At 35.5% G+C, this 14,752-nt stretch overlaps 1 protein-coding gene across 1 annotated transcript; it reads right to left on the reverse strand.

Moving 5' to 3' along the window:
• Window positions 1–544: 544 nt before the first annotated feature.
• LOC133851510 (E3 ubiquitin-protein ligase RFI2) lies at window positions 545–8,970 on the reverse strand. The gene is made up of 7 exons (XM_062287955.1): window positions 8,858–8,970; window positions 7,523–7,812; window positions 4,139–4,311; window positions 2,794–2,852; window positions 2,217–2,242; window positions 1,748–2,129; window positions 545–1,263 (listed from the first exon to the last, which is right to left on the reverse strand). Exons 1-7 carry the CDS (start codon window positions 8,968–8,970, stop codon window positions 846–848), a joined length of 1,461 nt encoding a protein of 486 aa, XP_062143939.1. The 3' UTR covers window positions 545–845.
• Window positions 8,971–14,752: the final 5,782 nt, after the last annotated feature.

Here is a 14,752-nt window from a genome sequence, read left to right on the forward strand (position 1 = left end):
GGGTCTATAAAAGCTACACAGGCCGTCATAACAAGTTGAAATATCATTCCCCTCAACTCCTAAGAAAGTTTAGATTAGGGACAATATTTCCCTTCTAAATTCTAATTAAGCTCGAAATTTGAATGAATGTAAGCCACTGCACAACAAATATACATACTTTGTACTACAAAGCTATGTAAAAATTCTTTTTCATTTTTCTTTTTTGAAATAAAAATCTGGACAAATCATATGGGGAGGAGAAATTTGTTATTATTTTTTTAAAAAAAAAAAATTCACATCAACTTTATTTGTACAAAATGTGTACATTTGTTGGCAGCAAACATTACTCATTTGATAATGGGTAATTGAAATCACTTGCAAGTAATCTTATTCTTGTCTTTTGTTTTCTCTTCTCAAAATAAAAACATTAAACAAATGATCTAGACAAAAATATCTGTCACATTTACAAACAAAGAACACATTAACAAGCAGAGTCATAGTCTTTCAAGCTTCACTAGTGGAAGTGTGGAACATAGTAGAAAGTAAACTGTAAATGCACCACATATTAAGGCAACCTCTTGTTTAACAAAGCTAGTTCCAATACATACATCCATATAAAGTTTTGAGTGTAAGCAATCGTAGAAAGAAACTGATGCTATAAGCACCACTAGATTGCCAAAAGAGATTTACAAGTTTTGGCGGTTACATACAAAAAACAAGTTTGGAAAAATGTACAAAAATGGACACGTGCTTATGAATGAACACCCTGTTTGTTTCCCGGCATAATTTAGATGCAATTCGTTTGAAAGTTTCAAATAGATAAATTGGCTAATAAACTTTTGCAACCACAGTAGGGGGGAGATCTTCTAGGACCGATGCCGAGGCCATAAGCTGCTAGACCTGTTGATAGAATCAGAGTCACCAGTGGCAGGAAGATATGGATGTGGAAAACGAGACCAGAACTCTCTTTCCCACCCATTATATAGATGTGGCAAAGGATTTTCTGCTTCGAGGTCCCGGACTGAAGGCGTTGGAGGAAAGATACGAAAACCGGCATTGCGATCAGGTTGTATGGGTGCTGCCACTACTAGGGGCACACCTCCTGGAACGTCGATTCTCCTGACGGCAGTAATGCTAGGTGAGGGCATGCCTGTTGAATTAGTATGTCGTTGCTGAAGATGGAAGGGGTGGGAAGCCTGGATCATTTCATGGGTGCGAGCATTGGATCCTGGATAACGAGGAACAGGTGAGGAGACAAATGAGCTCCCAGCTCTAGGAGCAGACCTACAAAAGTAGGGCAAAGAATATTTAGTACACACCTCAAATAAAGCAATTTCGGCATTTCACTGAGACATTTTTATGATAGAATAGAACATGCTTTTTTTCTTTTTTAATCAAATCTGTTACTCTCTCAATTGTTTTTAGAGAGCAGACATAATAAAGAGTTTAGAAATAATTTGCACTGTATAAAAACCTTTGGCCTTTTTAGCAAAGAGAAAGTTTCTAGCAACTCTTAGTATTAGAAGCATTGTCTTGGCACTTTTAAAGAACTGCCCAGGAAAAGAACAAAAAAAGGTACCTTTAAAGAACTAATGCCACTATAATCAATTTAAATTCCAGAGTCAGTAAAATGAGGGGGATTAGAAAGGAATTTCTATGCTTATCCAGATTCGCCATTCAAAAAAAAAAAAAAAAAAATGTGTTCATCCTTCTCTGAGCTTAACACCCCCCTCCTAAGAACACAGGAATCTTATCTTAGAAACCTTACCCATGAGCAAAGACAAGCGGAGATGGAAACATTCTGGACCTTGTAATGCCATCAGAATCATTGTGAGTAGATCCCCGTGTTGTTGGTGGGACAGAAGCTTGATCAGCACCATTGATATGGCTACCATATTGGGAGAAGGGAGGGGAATGATGGCCCCAACTATGGTATTGGATGCCGCTGGCAGAAAAAGTATGGGGATTAAATATCTCATTGTGTCCAGATAGACCATTCCAGGGATAATTGAAGTGAGGATCATCAACGCTATCACTAGATCTTGAGGATGCATGTGGAATTGGTCCAAAATATGCAACATATGAATGAGCCAGAGAAGATGCATCAGTGTTTTCAGTAGGCATGCCATGGTGTTCCCGCACATCGTGATCTATATGGAGAAGAAGTTGCATGTTATATAGTAAATGTGGCAACTAAGAAATTGACTCTGTAAATCAATAAATAACTGAAAACTTACATGTGTTCGATGGAGATTCCACTTCCCTGAAGGATAGTAGTATCAACATGACAGAGACAACAATTAATGAAAATGTTGGGCAAAAGGGAAACCAAGTTTTTTAAGCAGAAAATAGACACTGAAATTACTCAGAAAAGTAAATGCCACCCAAGTTCCACCTAAAAATCTCAACAAAAATTCCATAGATTAAAGTCTAGAATCAAATTCTGTAAGATAATAAAAAATGATGATTAAAATGAAAATCAACATAACAGAAAAGAGCATTTTAATGATTGAGAGAATCACAGAGATCTAACATGAATTATTTTTAAAGTGACCTACACACACACACACACCACCGATTGCCCTGACTTTATCCACCAAATCAAAATTCCTGCTTCTGTTTTTTAAACAACTATTAACAATATCTAGTCATCAAATGTTAAAGCAGAGTAATGTACAGTAGTACAAGCATAGAAGCTCCCTGGAAGGAGTGATTCACAGAAGAAGTATTTGATAGTTGACACAAACTGAATCAGGAAGTAAAAAAGAAAAAAGTAAATCAAATGTAAAACCACAAAAGGGACATCAAGCTTACTCAAACGATGTAGCGATTTGGGCCAATTCACCAATTGGACACCAGTGAACTCTAAATGGCTGCAAAGGATATAAAGAACAAACACAAAAGCAAAGTTAGAGAAATGTGGTAAGAGAACACAACCATGTATATCATGAGCAGATACGGTAGGAAATTTCTCCGCCAATATTAAATTTTAAAAGGTGAAACTTCACTTACCCCCAAACTACCACGACTTTTTCAATGTCCCTCCTAAACTTCAAAAAATTGCAATGTGGGGTTTTGATTTATCAGCCCCTTTCTAGCGCATAAAATGTTCATTCTAGCCCCATAAAAATCCTAAGGGAAAAATGCAAAATTAGTCCCCGTGGTTTACTTGATTTGTAATTAGCTCCATGTGGTATCAAAATGAACTCAGAGGTCTCTGAGGTATACCAAAAAAATAATTTACTCCCTACAATCAAATTTTGTCCACTGACTTAATAGATTTCGTTAGTGTGACACTAACTTAAAATAGGACACGTGTCATAATTTAATTGGCTCTGATGTGTCACACTAATGGAACTTATTAATTCAGTGGACGTGATTTGACTGTAGGGAGTAAATTGTTTTTTTGACATACTTCAAAGACTTCTGAGTTCATTTTGATACCACAAAGAGCTAATTGCAAATCAGGTAAACCATTGTTGCTGATTTTGCATTTTTTTCCAATTTCTAAAAATATAATTATATCCTTAGTTAAAAAAAGGACAAACTGTGGCCACAGTGGGTCACTAAAGAAATGGCCACGCCGTGGGTCAACAAATCCAACTTTTTTTTTTAATAAAGGGGGTATCTGGGTCATTTTTGTTTCCTCTGATAGGATTTGATGGAAAATCCTAGCAGAGGGGATGGATGAAAGGGATTGATAAATCAACACCCCACATTGCAAAATTTTGGAGGGAGCGTATTCAAATTTTATCTTGGAGAAGAAGAGAAGCGTGTCCCCAGTGGTATTAGCCGTTCTAGGGGTTAAGGACTTTTGAATAGTTTTGACTCTCCAAAAAATAATTTGATGAAAAGGATATGTTTTAAAGGGTTTCTCTACGTTTTAGGGATTTCCATAGGCTGCAAATAGCACTTATGTTTACTAACTCATGCGCGTGCACATGCACACAAACAATGAGAGAGAGCAAGAGAGAGATGAGTCCAAAATCTATGTTAACACACACACACGTTTTAGCTGTGTCTTTGCAAACATCCTGAAGAGAAGACAATGTTGTTTCAGAGTCACTTAATTTCCTGTGCAGAACTTGACAAATTGAGAAATGTGTGTTTTACAATGTTGAACCATATAATACCAAAGGAGAAATTAGTAGTGTTTTACCATTTCAGAGTAACTTGGGTCGTAAGGATCCTCATCAGGATTCCAGTCATCCATGCTAAACTCAGGAATCGAACGAGCAAAGCCATTGGCATACAACCATTGGCCTTTCTCGACCTTTCGGCAATTTGGGCATTGCATCTCTCCCTTAGTATTAAATGCTGAACCAATGCAATCTGCAAAACAGATTAGAAAGGAGCACAAAACATGTAAATGCATGCATGGCATAAGAAGGGAGAATTGTCAACAGTCTTACTTTCCTAGTCAAAACATAAATAATTGAGAGGTGGGGAAACCATATCCAGTAGTAATAAAAAGGAAAAATTACATTGGCCTTCTTCAGGGGTTCACAGAATTATACTCCATTCTTCCCCACTGTTTAAATTAGACACTAACCTCCCTTAGATTAAAGAATTTTATGCAGACCAATCACACTTAAGATATTAACATCAACTAAAAATGAATATTAAATATAAGATTGTTAAAATGTGCAAAATACTATTTTGCCTTTAAAAGTGCAGCTGTCACTAAATTTATGCTTAGTAAGCATGATGCTAACTGTTGGGGTTGGAATAATTTTAAGGAGCTTACTCCCAACTAGTTGCTTATTGCAGCTTATTTCTTCAGAGACATATTACTCATTATTCAGTTTGAAAATTCAGTTTTTTTTTTTTTTTTATTTGTTAAAATAGAACTCAAATTTCGAAGAACTTTGTTCCTGTGAGGGTGGTGAACATAATTTTTGAAATTAGGACAGAAGAGTTAGACATCAGAAATCAAGGGTCCAATAACAATTTTCAAGGGAAAAAAGTACCTTTTCCTTTTATTTTGTTTTATTCTTCTTTTTTTTTGGGTGTGCAAATTAGTAAAATATGTTGAAAACCTTTGATTTTAGTGACTTGAAGGTGATTGCTATATAAGATTTTCTAATTTAAGGGAGATTACTACCTAATTTGAAACAATGAAGGAATGCAATGTAATTTCACAAAAAACTCGGTAGAGGTTAATGTAATTGTCCCTTTCAAAATTGGCATCACTATAAACATATACATTTATTTATATTGTGAGTGTCCATTTGTGCGTGCATGTTATATGAGTGAAATCCAAAGTCAACCAATTTCAAACCATATAAGCATAGGATTCATAACTTTTTTTTTTTTTTGATAAGTAGCATAGGATTCATAACTTTTCACTAAAATTAACAATATGCAATGTGTATTCATATTTTTTCCAAAATGGAATTGTCTCTTTTCAAACAATTATTGTAAAACCATTTATATTCATCTCTTGATAAATGTATACCCATTTATATTCATACCCAAAATTATTTCCTGATTCATTCAATAATTCCCAATAGCACCATCAAAGAATATATTTCCAAGTCCAATTTTTCTACTGCATGAGATGAAAAGGAAAAATAAACAGATCATATTAAACCAAAAATAACTAATAAGCAGCACGTCCACTGACAAGCAAGAACCAAAATGGTGACAGCACTAGAGTTATAAAACTAACCGAGCTCCCACAAAAACTGGTAAATGATCCCTTTTTTTTTGCTTAAAGAAGGTAAAATGATGATAAAGGATTGGCAGTGCCAAAAGAGTAGCTTCCAGACCCAACCCACCCTGCTTTTACTTTATTAAAAAAAATAATAAAAAGAATAAAGGATTGGCATTGTAGTAGCAACATTTAAAAGCCCATTCATTGGCAGCACAGTAGCCACATGTAAGCCCATTCAATAACTTTACACAACTAGTTGCCATCAGGATAATCTGCAAACTTTCTCAATAAATAAAAGATGCTGCAGCATGTCAAATATGTAAAGCGTCATGGAATAACACATCTAAGAGCACATACTTATGAGAAATTGTATTGAACATTCAACCAATGAGGCCTATGAAGTTGATGATAGCACCAACTTGACATTTCAACAAGTTGGTAGGTCTCATCATAATCTTATCTGAAGAAGCAAGGAAGGTTATTGGATGCCTAGGCACAGATTGCTACTTGATATTTAATTGTGTATGTCTCTATGAATTGAAATCTGTACAATCCATGAAAAATTGAACAATTCCAGTATGTTCTCTAGGTTTTAAAATAACTTCACGGCGTTGATTAGTACTTGTTTTAAACCACGCCACACAATTGCAACCTCCTTTGAGATGAAGTTCACAATTTGAACTAAAGCACAATAGTTGTCTCCCATTGAACTCAATCCCCTTAAACCTCTATTTACCAAAAACTTTAGAACTGTGTGACCTTTTCTTTTAGCTCTTTACCTGAAGTACCTATGGAGATTGATACACTTGACCATATGATAGAAGGCAAAAGAAGCAGGAAAGGACCAAAAGAATGCTCCGGGTAATTCATGAGATTTTTTTTTTTTTTGAAAACTCTACATAAATGCAGCATCTCAACACACACACACACATACACGTTTTGAATAATAATACCAAAATATCCATTTTCTTCCAGACAAGTTTACATGCTCAATATCATGTTCCTAGTAGATGCTGATCCAAACTTCACCTGAAAATCATTGGCCAGAGACTTAGAGAGTCTATTTTTTCCTTGCCTTGTTGTTCGTCCATTTCAACACCCCGAGTACAACTCCAGTATCTTAAGTACTAGTTTTTGCACGACTTGCAACATTTGCATCATTAAACAAGCCTAGTTCCATATGCCCTTGAAACTAATAGAACAGTCACTCTACACCCAAAAAGAAAAAGAAAAGAAGTATCAAATTACTGTGCCTTATGGAAAGTATCCGTTCCTAGAAAACAAAAATTTGGCCATTTTTGACTGCTACAAATTACTCCGACGACAATCAAAGTGTGAAATCCTTCATATCTTTTCAAAATATCCTTTCGTGTTCTACACTTTTTTCTTCTAGTACAGTCAATTTATACCTTCTATTGTCATAAGTAAGCATTGAAAACAATTAGAGATCTCAGCTCATACCATCACCTACTGGGCATCAGTATCCTATTCAATTATGCACAAATTTTCCTCCCATTTATTTTCACTATCACCAATACCATCAGTATTCTTGATGAGATTTCTCCACCAAGCTTGATTTTCTGTGAAATTCAACCAATGGTCTACGTGCAGTTAAATTTGACACCATGAAGATGCCCTTCCCCACACAAAACGCATTTCCATTCCCAAAAAGAATCTGTTAGAAGCATTCAAAATTCTACAACAGCAACTGCAAACAGTAACAAATTCTTAACGTACAACGATAAAATACTCTTCAGAAATTCAACTTCATTCTCCAAAACCCTAAAGCTTTTTTCCTTTATACTCGTATTTCAACACAAACCCAGCAGCCAAATTTCAACATATTTCAACAATTTCAATCACCAAACCAAGAACAATCTCGCTTACCCAGATGGAACTCATGCCCACATTGCAGCTTAGCCCTGGATCTTCCTCCATTATCCGATACCAAATCCAAGCAAATCGAGCAATGAACCCCAGAAACTAGAGGTTCCACGCCCCTAGAGGCACCACCACCCCCATCACCGTCCATTGGAAGATGATGGCGATGATCAAGTTTGTCCTTTTGAACCCAAACCCACAATTCCCTCAAAATCTTCTCTCTCTCTCTCCCTCTGTCCACGTTCTTCTCTCTCCGAGCTGTCAGATTACGTGGTTTGGACCTTACACGGACTTTCCTGGAATCTTATATGGAATAGAATAATTAACCGGCACCCGAAAAACTGGTCCGGGTTTTTCTATTTGAAGGAACGACGACGCTTCGCTTTCATTCTGTTTCTACACTAGTTGTGGTGGCGACATTTTAGGTTGTAAAGGCGACACAGTTTCGTATTAAATACTAGTGGACTTTATAGTTTAGGTAAAATTAAACTTACTCCCTTAATTTTCATGCGATTTTAATTTAGTTCATAAGCTTTCAATTTTAACAATTAGGTCCTTAAATTTTTCTCTAATTTCAAAATAGTTACTTCATCAACTTATCGTTCAATTAATTAATTGCTACATCAAACCAATCTATTAATGTCATGTGGCTCTTGTTTGGCACATCATGTGCCAAAGGTGTGTACCACGTGATATAATTACTTTAAATTACAAATTTATTGTAATTTGGATAACTAGCGATAGAATATTGGAGGTCCTTAAGCCTCTTTGTCAAACACTAGGTTTGAGATAATTTTATGCATGCCTCTTTATACATCGATTACTCTCTAAATAGAATTATTACAACGACTTTGACTTGGAGCAAAACTCATACAATCATTTCGAGATAACTCTTTATTTACACCTTATAGCATTTTCAGTAGTGAGATAATCGATATCTGGTCCGTTTGGGTGTTGAATATGAATATTATTCGAATACATTGCGCGAATTACGAGGTTTGACTTTGTGAGATAAAATTTAAAAAAATTTGAAAAAGTTAAATAAAATATGATTTATTTTTGAAAAAAGTTGAATATTATTCAACTTTATTCAACTTTTTATACGAACCAAACACTAGCTATTCAAAGTACCGTATTTTTTTTTTCTCTCTATTTTAGTTACTAATTTTTTACTACAAAGCAGGACTATTTATTTCGCTCTCTACTTTATTTAAATATTGTTTTTCAATCTTTTTATTTTGATTTTTTCCCACTTCTCTCTCTCTCCCACTCTCTCTCACCTCGTACACACCCCCTCCCTTGATTTATTTTCCAGCCCAACTCCCATTTCCCCACTCTCACTCTTGCTCACCACCTCCTGTCAAAAAGGTCAAATTCATTTCCCTCAAAGTTGTCAAATGTAAGAGCAAAATTTCTTTTGATGAAGAAATAGATGATAAGGATGGATTGGCCATAATTGCCAGGAGATTCGGTAAATTAATGAAATCTAAAAGATTCAAAAAAATTACTGATAATTTTCAAGACAACCCCAAAAGTACTGACCAAGAAAAATGTGATACTAATGAAAAGGATCCTAGAGATCCTAGATGTTTTGAGTGTTCAAGTTTTGAGCATATCCGAGTTGATTGCGAAAACCTCAAGTAGGCTAAAGTAAAGGCTCTCAATGCCACTCTCAGTGATGCATGATTCGGATGAAGAAGAGACTTCAGGTAAAGATTCTAAGCTATTAGCTTTAACTACTTCACATAATGATCCTGAAGAGTCTTATTATTCTAAGAGTAGTGATGATGAAGATCTTGAGGAGGTTTACAAAAAGCTCTACATAAAATTCATGAAATTGAGAGAGGTAAACCAAAAGAATGTGCTGAAACTGAATCTTTTGCAAACAGAGAAAAAAAAATTAATTAATAAGATCAAAGGCTTAGAAGATAAGTTGGTTGAGGCACAGGTGCAGTTAGAAAAATTTACTGATAATAAGCTAGCTCAAATGCTGATAGGGCAAAAGTGCTCATTTGATAAAACTGGCTTAGATTTTGATAAAACTGCTTCTGTTTCTAATGTTTCTAACATTGCCTCTTCTTCTAAAACTGTCTTTGTGAAGCTTGAAGTTGCAGAGCCTCAAAATGCATGTGAGGACAAAGGTAAGGCAATTGTTATTGCTTGTAAGAATGTTAACATTAAACATGCAGTGCCTGTAATGAAGCATTCCAAATCAAGAAGCCTACCTAACTGCCATCAGTGTGGTGTCACTGGTCACATCAAACCACACTGTCCTCAGATCCGCTCTCACAAGCTTCGGATCAAGAAACAAGAGCCAAAGAAAGGTAAATCTGGCTCTAAACCTTCCAAGCCTCATCATGTTCCTCGGCAAAAGCGGCAATACCCCCAAAGGGTTGCTCTCTCATGCCGTCACTATGGCAAGACTGGCCACACCAAGGCCGACTATTTCAAGTTGAAGCCTCGCAAGCCCAAGGACAATCAGCTCTATGAATGGCTTGTCAGCATGATAAAGATTGTCCTAACAAGGTTGGACAAATTGGACAATGCTCACAACCCTGCCCCAAAGGTAAAGAAGGTATGGGTAAGAAAGGATGATATCATTCACTCCTTAAGGGGGAGTGGACTCACCTAGTGGTAGGTGAGTATTTGGCATGCCTGGGACCATGGTTCTTATCCTAGAGCATGTCTGATTTTTTTCATTGCATCTTATTCATTGTCATATTGCTTTGATCATGCTTTGCATCTTTGCTTGGAATTCTATCCTCATCATTCTCTAGTTTTCTTTAGAGATTTTTTTGCAGGTTTTTATGAGGATAACAGAAAAAGCACGTTGGACAGCTACTTTTCTGTCTTGGTAATTTCAAATCTCTCTATGAGGATAGGTTTGCTTTTACCTTACATGCTATAATTAATTTTTTTTTTTCTTTGAAAAGCATGTTTTTGTTGTTTTCTTTTAAGTGTGTTTTTTTTTTTTCAACAATAAAAAAAGGGGGAGATGGGGTACAAAAATTATTTTTTTTATTTTGTTTAACTTTCCAGATATCTCATGTGTCTTTACATGATATATTTGTGCATCGATGAAATATGATTATATATAATTGAGATTTATAGTTTGATATCTGCTAAGCTTATCTTCTGCATCTAAATGCTAGATAGTTTATTCCTCTCATGCGATGAATTTGTGCACTATCCAAAGCTCTCCTAAGGTAATTTTTTTTTTTTCTCTCTCTGGTTTTTAACTTCTGATAATTCTTGTGAGAATTATTTTTTTAAAAGATGGTCAAATTAAACAACTTGCTAGTTGAATCTAGAAACTAAAAATTATGGCATTCTTTATAGGTTGTAGCACAAACATTAAAAAGCAATAAATTCATAGAAAATATGGATACAAAAAGATCCACTGTTGAATGTGCCGTTAAATAATTTTTTACATTTGTCCATATAGAAAGAGTTAGTGATCAATTCATTGCTAAAAGAGACGATCACTAACGGACTAAGTTAAATAAAAAGTGCAACTTAGGGGGAGTGTATTAGATGCCCTGGAGACAAAAAAGGTGAGTAATTTTTATTTTTGGACCGGTTATGTGTTTTTGTCCCACAATCCAGAATGGCCAAATGGAGAGTTTGTTAGTTTATTAGCTACATTCTGTAGACAAAAACACTTCCTTTTCCAGACACTGTTTTTTCAGGGACACCATAATTCAGAAGCTTTTTAAGATATTATTGCAGAATTAATATTTCAATCTGGGAATGACTGTACAAGGTAAGATCTGCAGTATATTTACTCAAGAAATGAAAGATTCTGATACAAGGAAGATTCTAGAGACTCTATAGTTCAAAAAGTCGGTTTTCATTTTAGACCATCTGGACTGTCAAAGGAAGTGTTCGGACACTAGCCAGTGTTTGGTTCCTTTTCGAACAGCTCATCAGATGTGAACCATAGGGAGTTGATGCTCGCATAAATGTCTGAAGGACCCAATGGACGCGACCCACAGAAAGCACATGTTCGCACTAGTGTTCGAACAGAAATGAGGTGACTGTGAACAGTGGAAGGGTTCTACTCAACCGTCCGGACGCACTTCAGCAACTTATGAAGATTGCTGCTATCCGTTCGGACGCCCAATTTCCTGTCCAGACCCCGCCAATGCAAATCTGAATTCTTGTATAATTAGGATTTTTGACGCCTATTTAAAGAAGCTTATAAGTTGTGTTTTGTAAGGAATTTGATATTGAATTCTAGTGTGCTAAGAGAGAGTGTTTAGGCAGAAATTGTTAGATGTGCTAACTCTCTTAGAGTTTATATTTTTGTTGTTGTTTTATTCAACAATTTGAAGTCTAACTTAGAGAGGAGCTCTAAGTTAAAGGAGTTCATTGAATAACTCTTCAGACATGAGGTCTGGTTGAGAGGCCTTCGCGAATAGGTACGTGTCAGAGTTCAAGATATATATGATTATTGCAATGAGATTTACGAGTACAACTGTCTTGTAACTAGCTATTTCTTATGATAGTGAATTTATTGAGTTTGGCTGTTCCAGAGTAATTTTTCTCTTTAGTTCAAAGAGTTTTCACTTCGTAACTAAAATATGTCTATTGTTTTTACTGTTTTAATATTTTGGTTGCATGTTTTACGGTTCATTACACACCAATAGGACTCATATTTATTTTTCAATATATATATATAGCAAGTAAGTTGTACGTACACAATCTTTTTATGGTCTTTTCTAAAATTTTGTGGACTCGGCTCTCTTTCACTGATGACCAGGAGAATGCATGGGTAATTAAACAGCAGCTAGGCTGCTCATCACATTCATGGGAAATGTGTATGTTGAAGAACCATGAAACATACTATCTACAACGAGGCAAGCAGAAGCTTATGTAGGATGGTGTCTGTCCCGAAAGACATGGTCGCTTCTGCTGGGGCAATAGGGTTCGAGTGGGAGGCAAAGAATCTGAGCGTGGAGATGGCGAAGCCCGCAACAAGCACTTCTGACCTATATCTACAAATCCTGATCGAAGTGACAAAAACATTTCTATATTTCTGCATATATTAAAAACAAATATTTGAGAAGGAGATTAATTCGTACCATAAGAAGCTTGGTTTTTGTCAATTAAGTTTGTAAGGATACTGTAAGTATCGAAGTAGGAGTATTTGATGTCCTTCAGTTCTGATGCCAGTTTCTGCAACATTGATTTAAGGGCTTTGTTGTAGTTAGAGAAAAAAGTCATTTTTTAAAAAAATTTCAGTACCCGGTCCAGATAACTCGGTAGCCCGGGTTTACACTCCTACTTACAATTTAATATGAAATTAAATATAAAGCTTTTATATTTTTTATTTTACATAAACAAGTATAAACATACACACAGAGAAAAACTACACTTCAAGTGCATTTGGTTGTTTCTTAATGTTTTACACATAATAGTAATACTAGTCCTTATTTATAGGAATGTATGGAAAATACAAAAATGTATGAAAGAAGATCAGATCAAATCAAAATTGAATATATTTAATTTAATTTTGATTTGATTATAATAAATTACAATCAACTCGTACAATCTCATATATTCTCCTACCATGCATATCTAATCACAATTATATGGAGAATATATTCTCTAACAGCCTTTCTCTTGATAATCTAACATCTTCTATAAAATGTTTTCCAAAGAAATATTTGTTCTATTTGATTTATTGATTGTAGAATCAAATTACTTTTTTTTTAAAAAAAAGATTAAATACCTATTTCATACATGTGGGTTCTGGTAGAGGCAGGGACGAAACCAGAAACTTTTATGGGCAGGGGTCAAGGGCCAAATTTTTTTTTGGTAGGGGCAGTAGGCTATTTTTTTTTTTGGGGGGGGGGAATTGAGGGAGACCATAGCTTATACCGGTCCTCCTTAAATTTGCCCCTGATAACATGTTTGCGGAGTAATGCTACACATCATCCTCTTGTCCACCTTTTATCCTCCCAAAATTGATGTGGCTCTTAAAATCACCATTGGATCAAAATTCAATAATGATCTATCATAAATTCAATGGTGATTTTACGAGCCACATCAAATTTGGGAGGACAAAAGGAGGACAAGGGGATGATGTGTAGCATTACTCCATGTTTGCGAGGCAATAAAAAAAAATAATAAGTTTAAAATATTTTTTCTTCACTTTTGAAGAGATATTTTTTCTTTACTAAACTAAAAGACAGTTTTTTATTTATAATTTTTTATACGACTTGATAAAAATATACTCAATTTTGATTATTAACCTGCCACATTTTTAATATGTAAAATTTTTCATGCAATGCATTAAACGACCTAAATTTACATAATTTGATAATTTTAAATTTTAAAAAATTGTAGGAGATAGATCATGTATCAGGAAATTACTTAAAAAAATTGCTTGATTTACCACAATCCAGTTTTCGTGGTCCACCATCCAAGTTTGACTAACCAAGTCAACAAAATCTATACAACAGCCCAAAAGGGAGTCCATTGTCCGCCCGAGACTTTTGGGTTCCCTAATCCCATTCTCTCCAACTCCAAGGGTATCTGATGGTATGCCGTCTCAGCCACAGCTCATACATCACCGTATGAAACAAATCCAACGGCTGTGGCACCTCGTTCCACACAAAGTGTTGACTCGCCTTCACACCTAATTTGCTCATTTGCTCGTGTAGATCTCCATACGTGCGCCTCAAGACACGTTTTAGTTCCTTGAACCCTCCCACAGGCACAAACAACGCGATCTCCTACCACCTTAGCACGTCCAAGAATGGCAGGTCCTGGATCGGATGGTCAATAATCACCACCGGCACGCACCGAAACACACGCGCTCAGACAGTTAGCATTTGGGGTTCTTTTTCCATTTTCTTTTGAGAGTTCAACAATTTTTTGTTTCTCATTTTCTCGGGAATCAAACATGGTTTACTATTTTCATTTCGTTTATATTGTTGAGAAGGGGCTAATGACTAAAAGTATAATTTTTTTTTTAGAATTTTTTGTTTTTTCAACCATATAATTTTGTTTTTCCAACAAATTGGAGGGGCATGGCCCCTACCAATCCTCCTTTTCTTCGCCTCTAAGTAGAGGCATAATCAAATGGCTATCTCAATTTCAAAAAACGTGACAGGTGATTCATTTCATCATCCTAAAGATTGGAATGCACCTTCCATCAAGGTTAACAGTGATCCACATCAATGCCTTACATTAAGTGACGCATGTCCTAAGTTATTAATATAATATTAG

This window comes from Alnus glutinosa, chromosome 12 (genome assembly GCF_958979055.1).
Source record: "Alnus glutinosa chromosome 12, dhAlnGlut1.1, whole genome shotgun sequence".
Taxonomy (NCBI): Eukaryota; Viridiplantae; Streptophyta; class Magnoliopsida; order Fagales; family Betulaceae; genus Alnus; species Alnus glutinosa.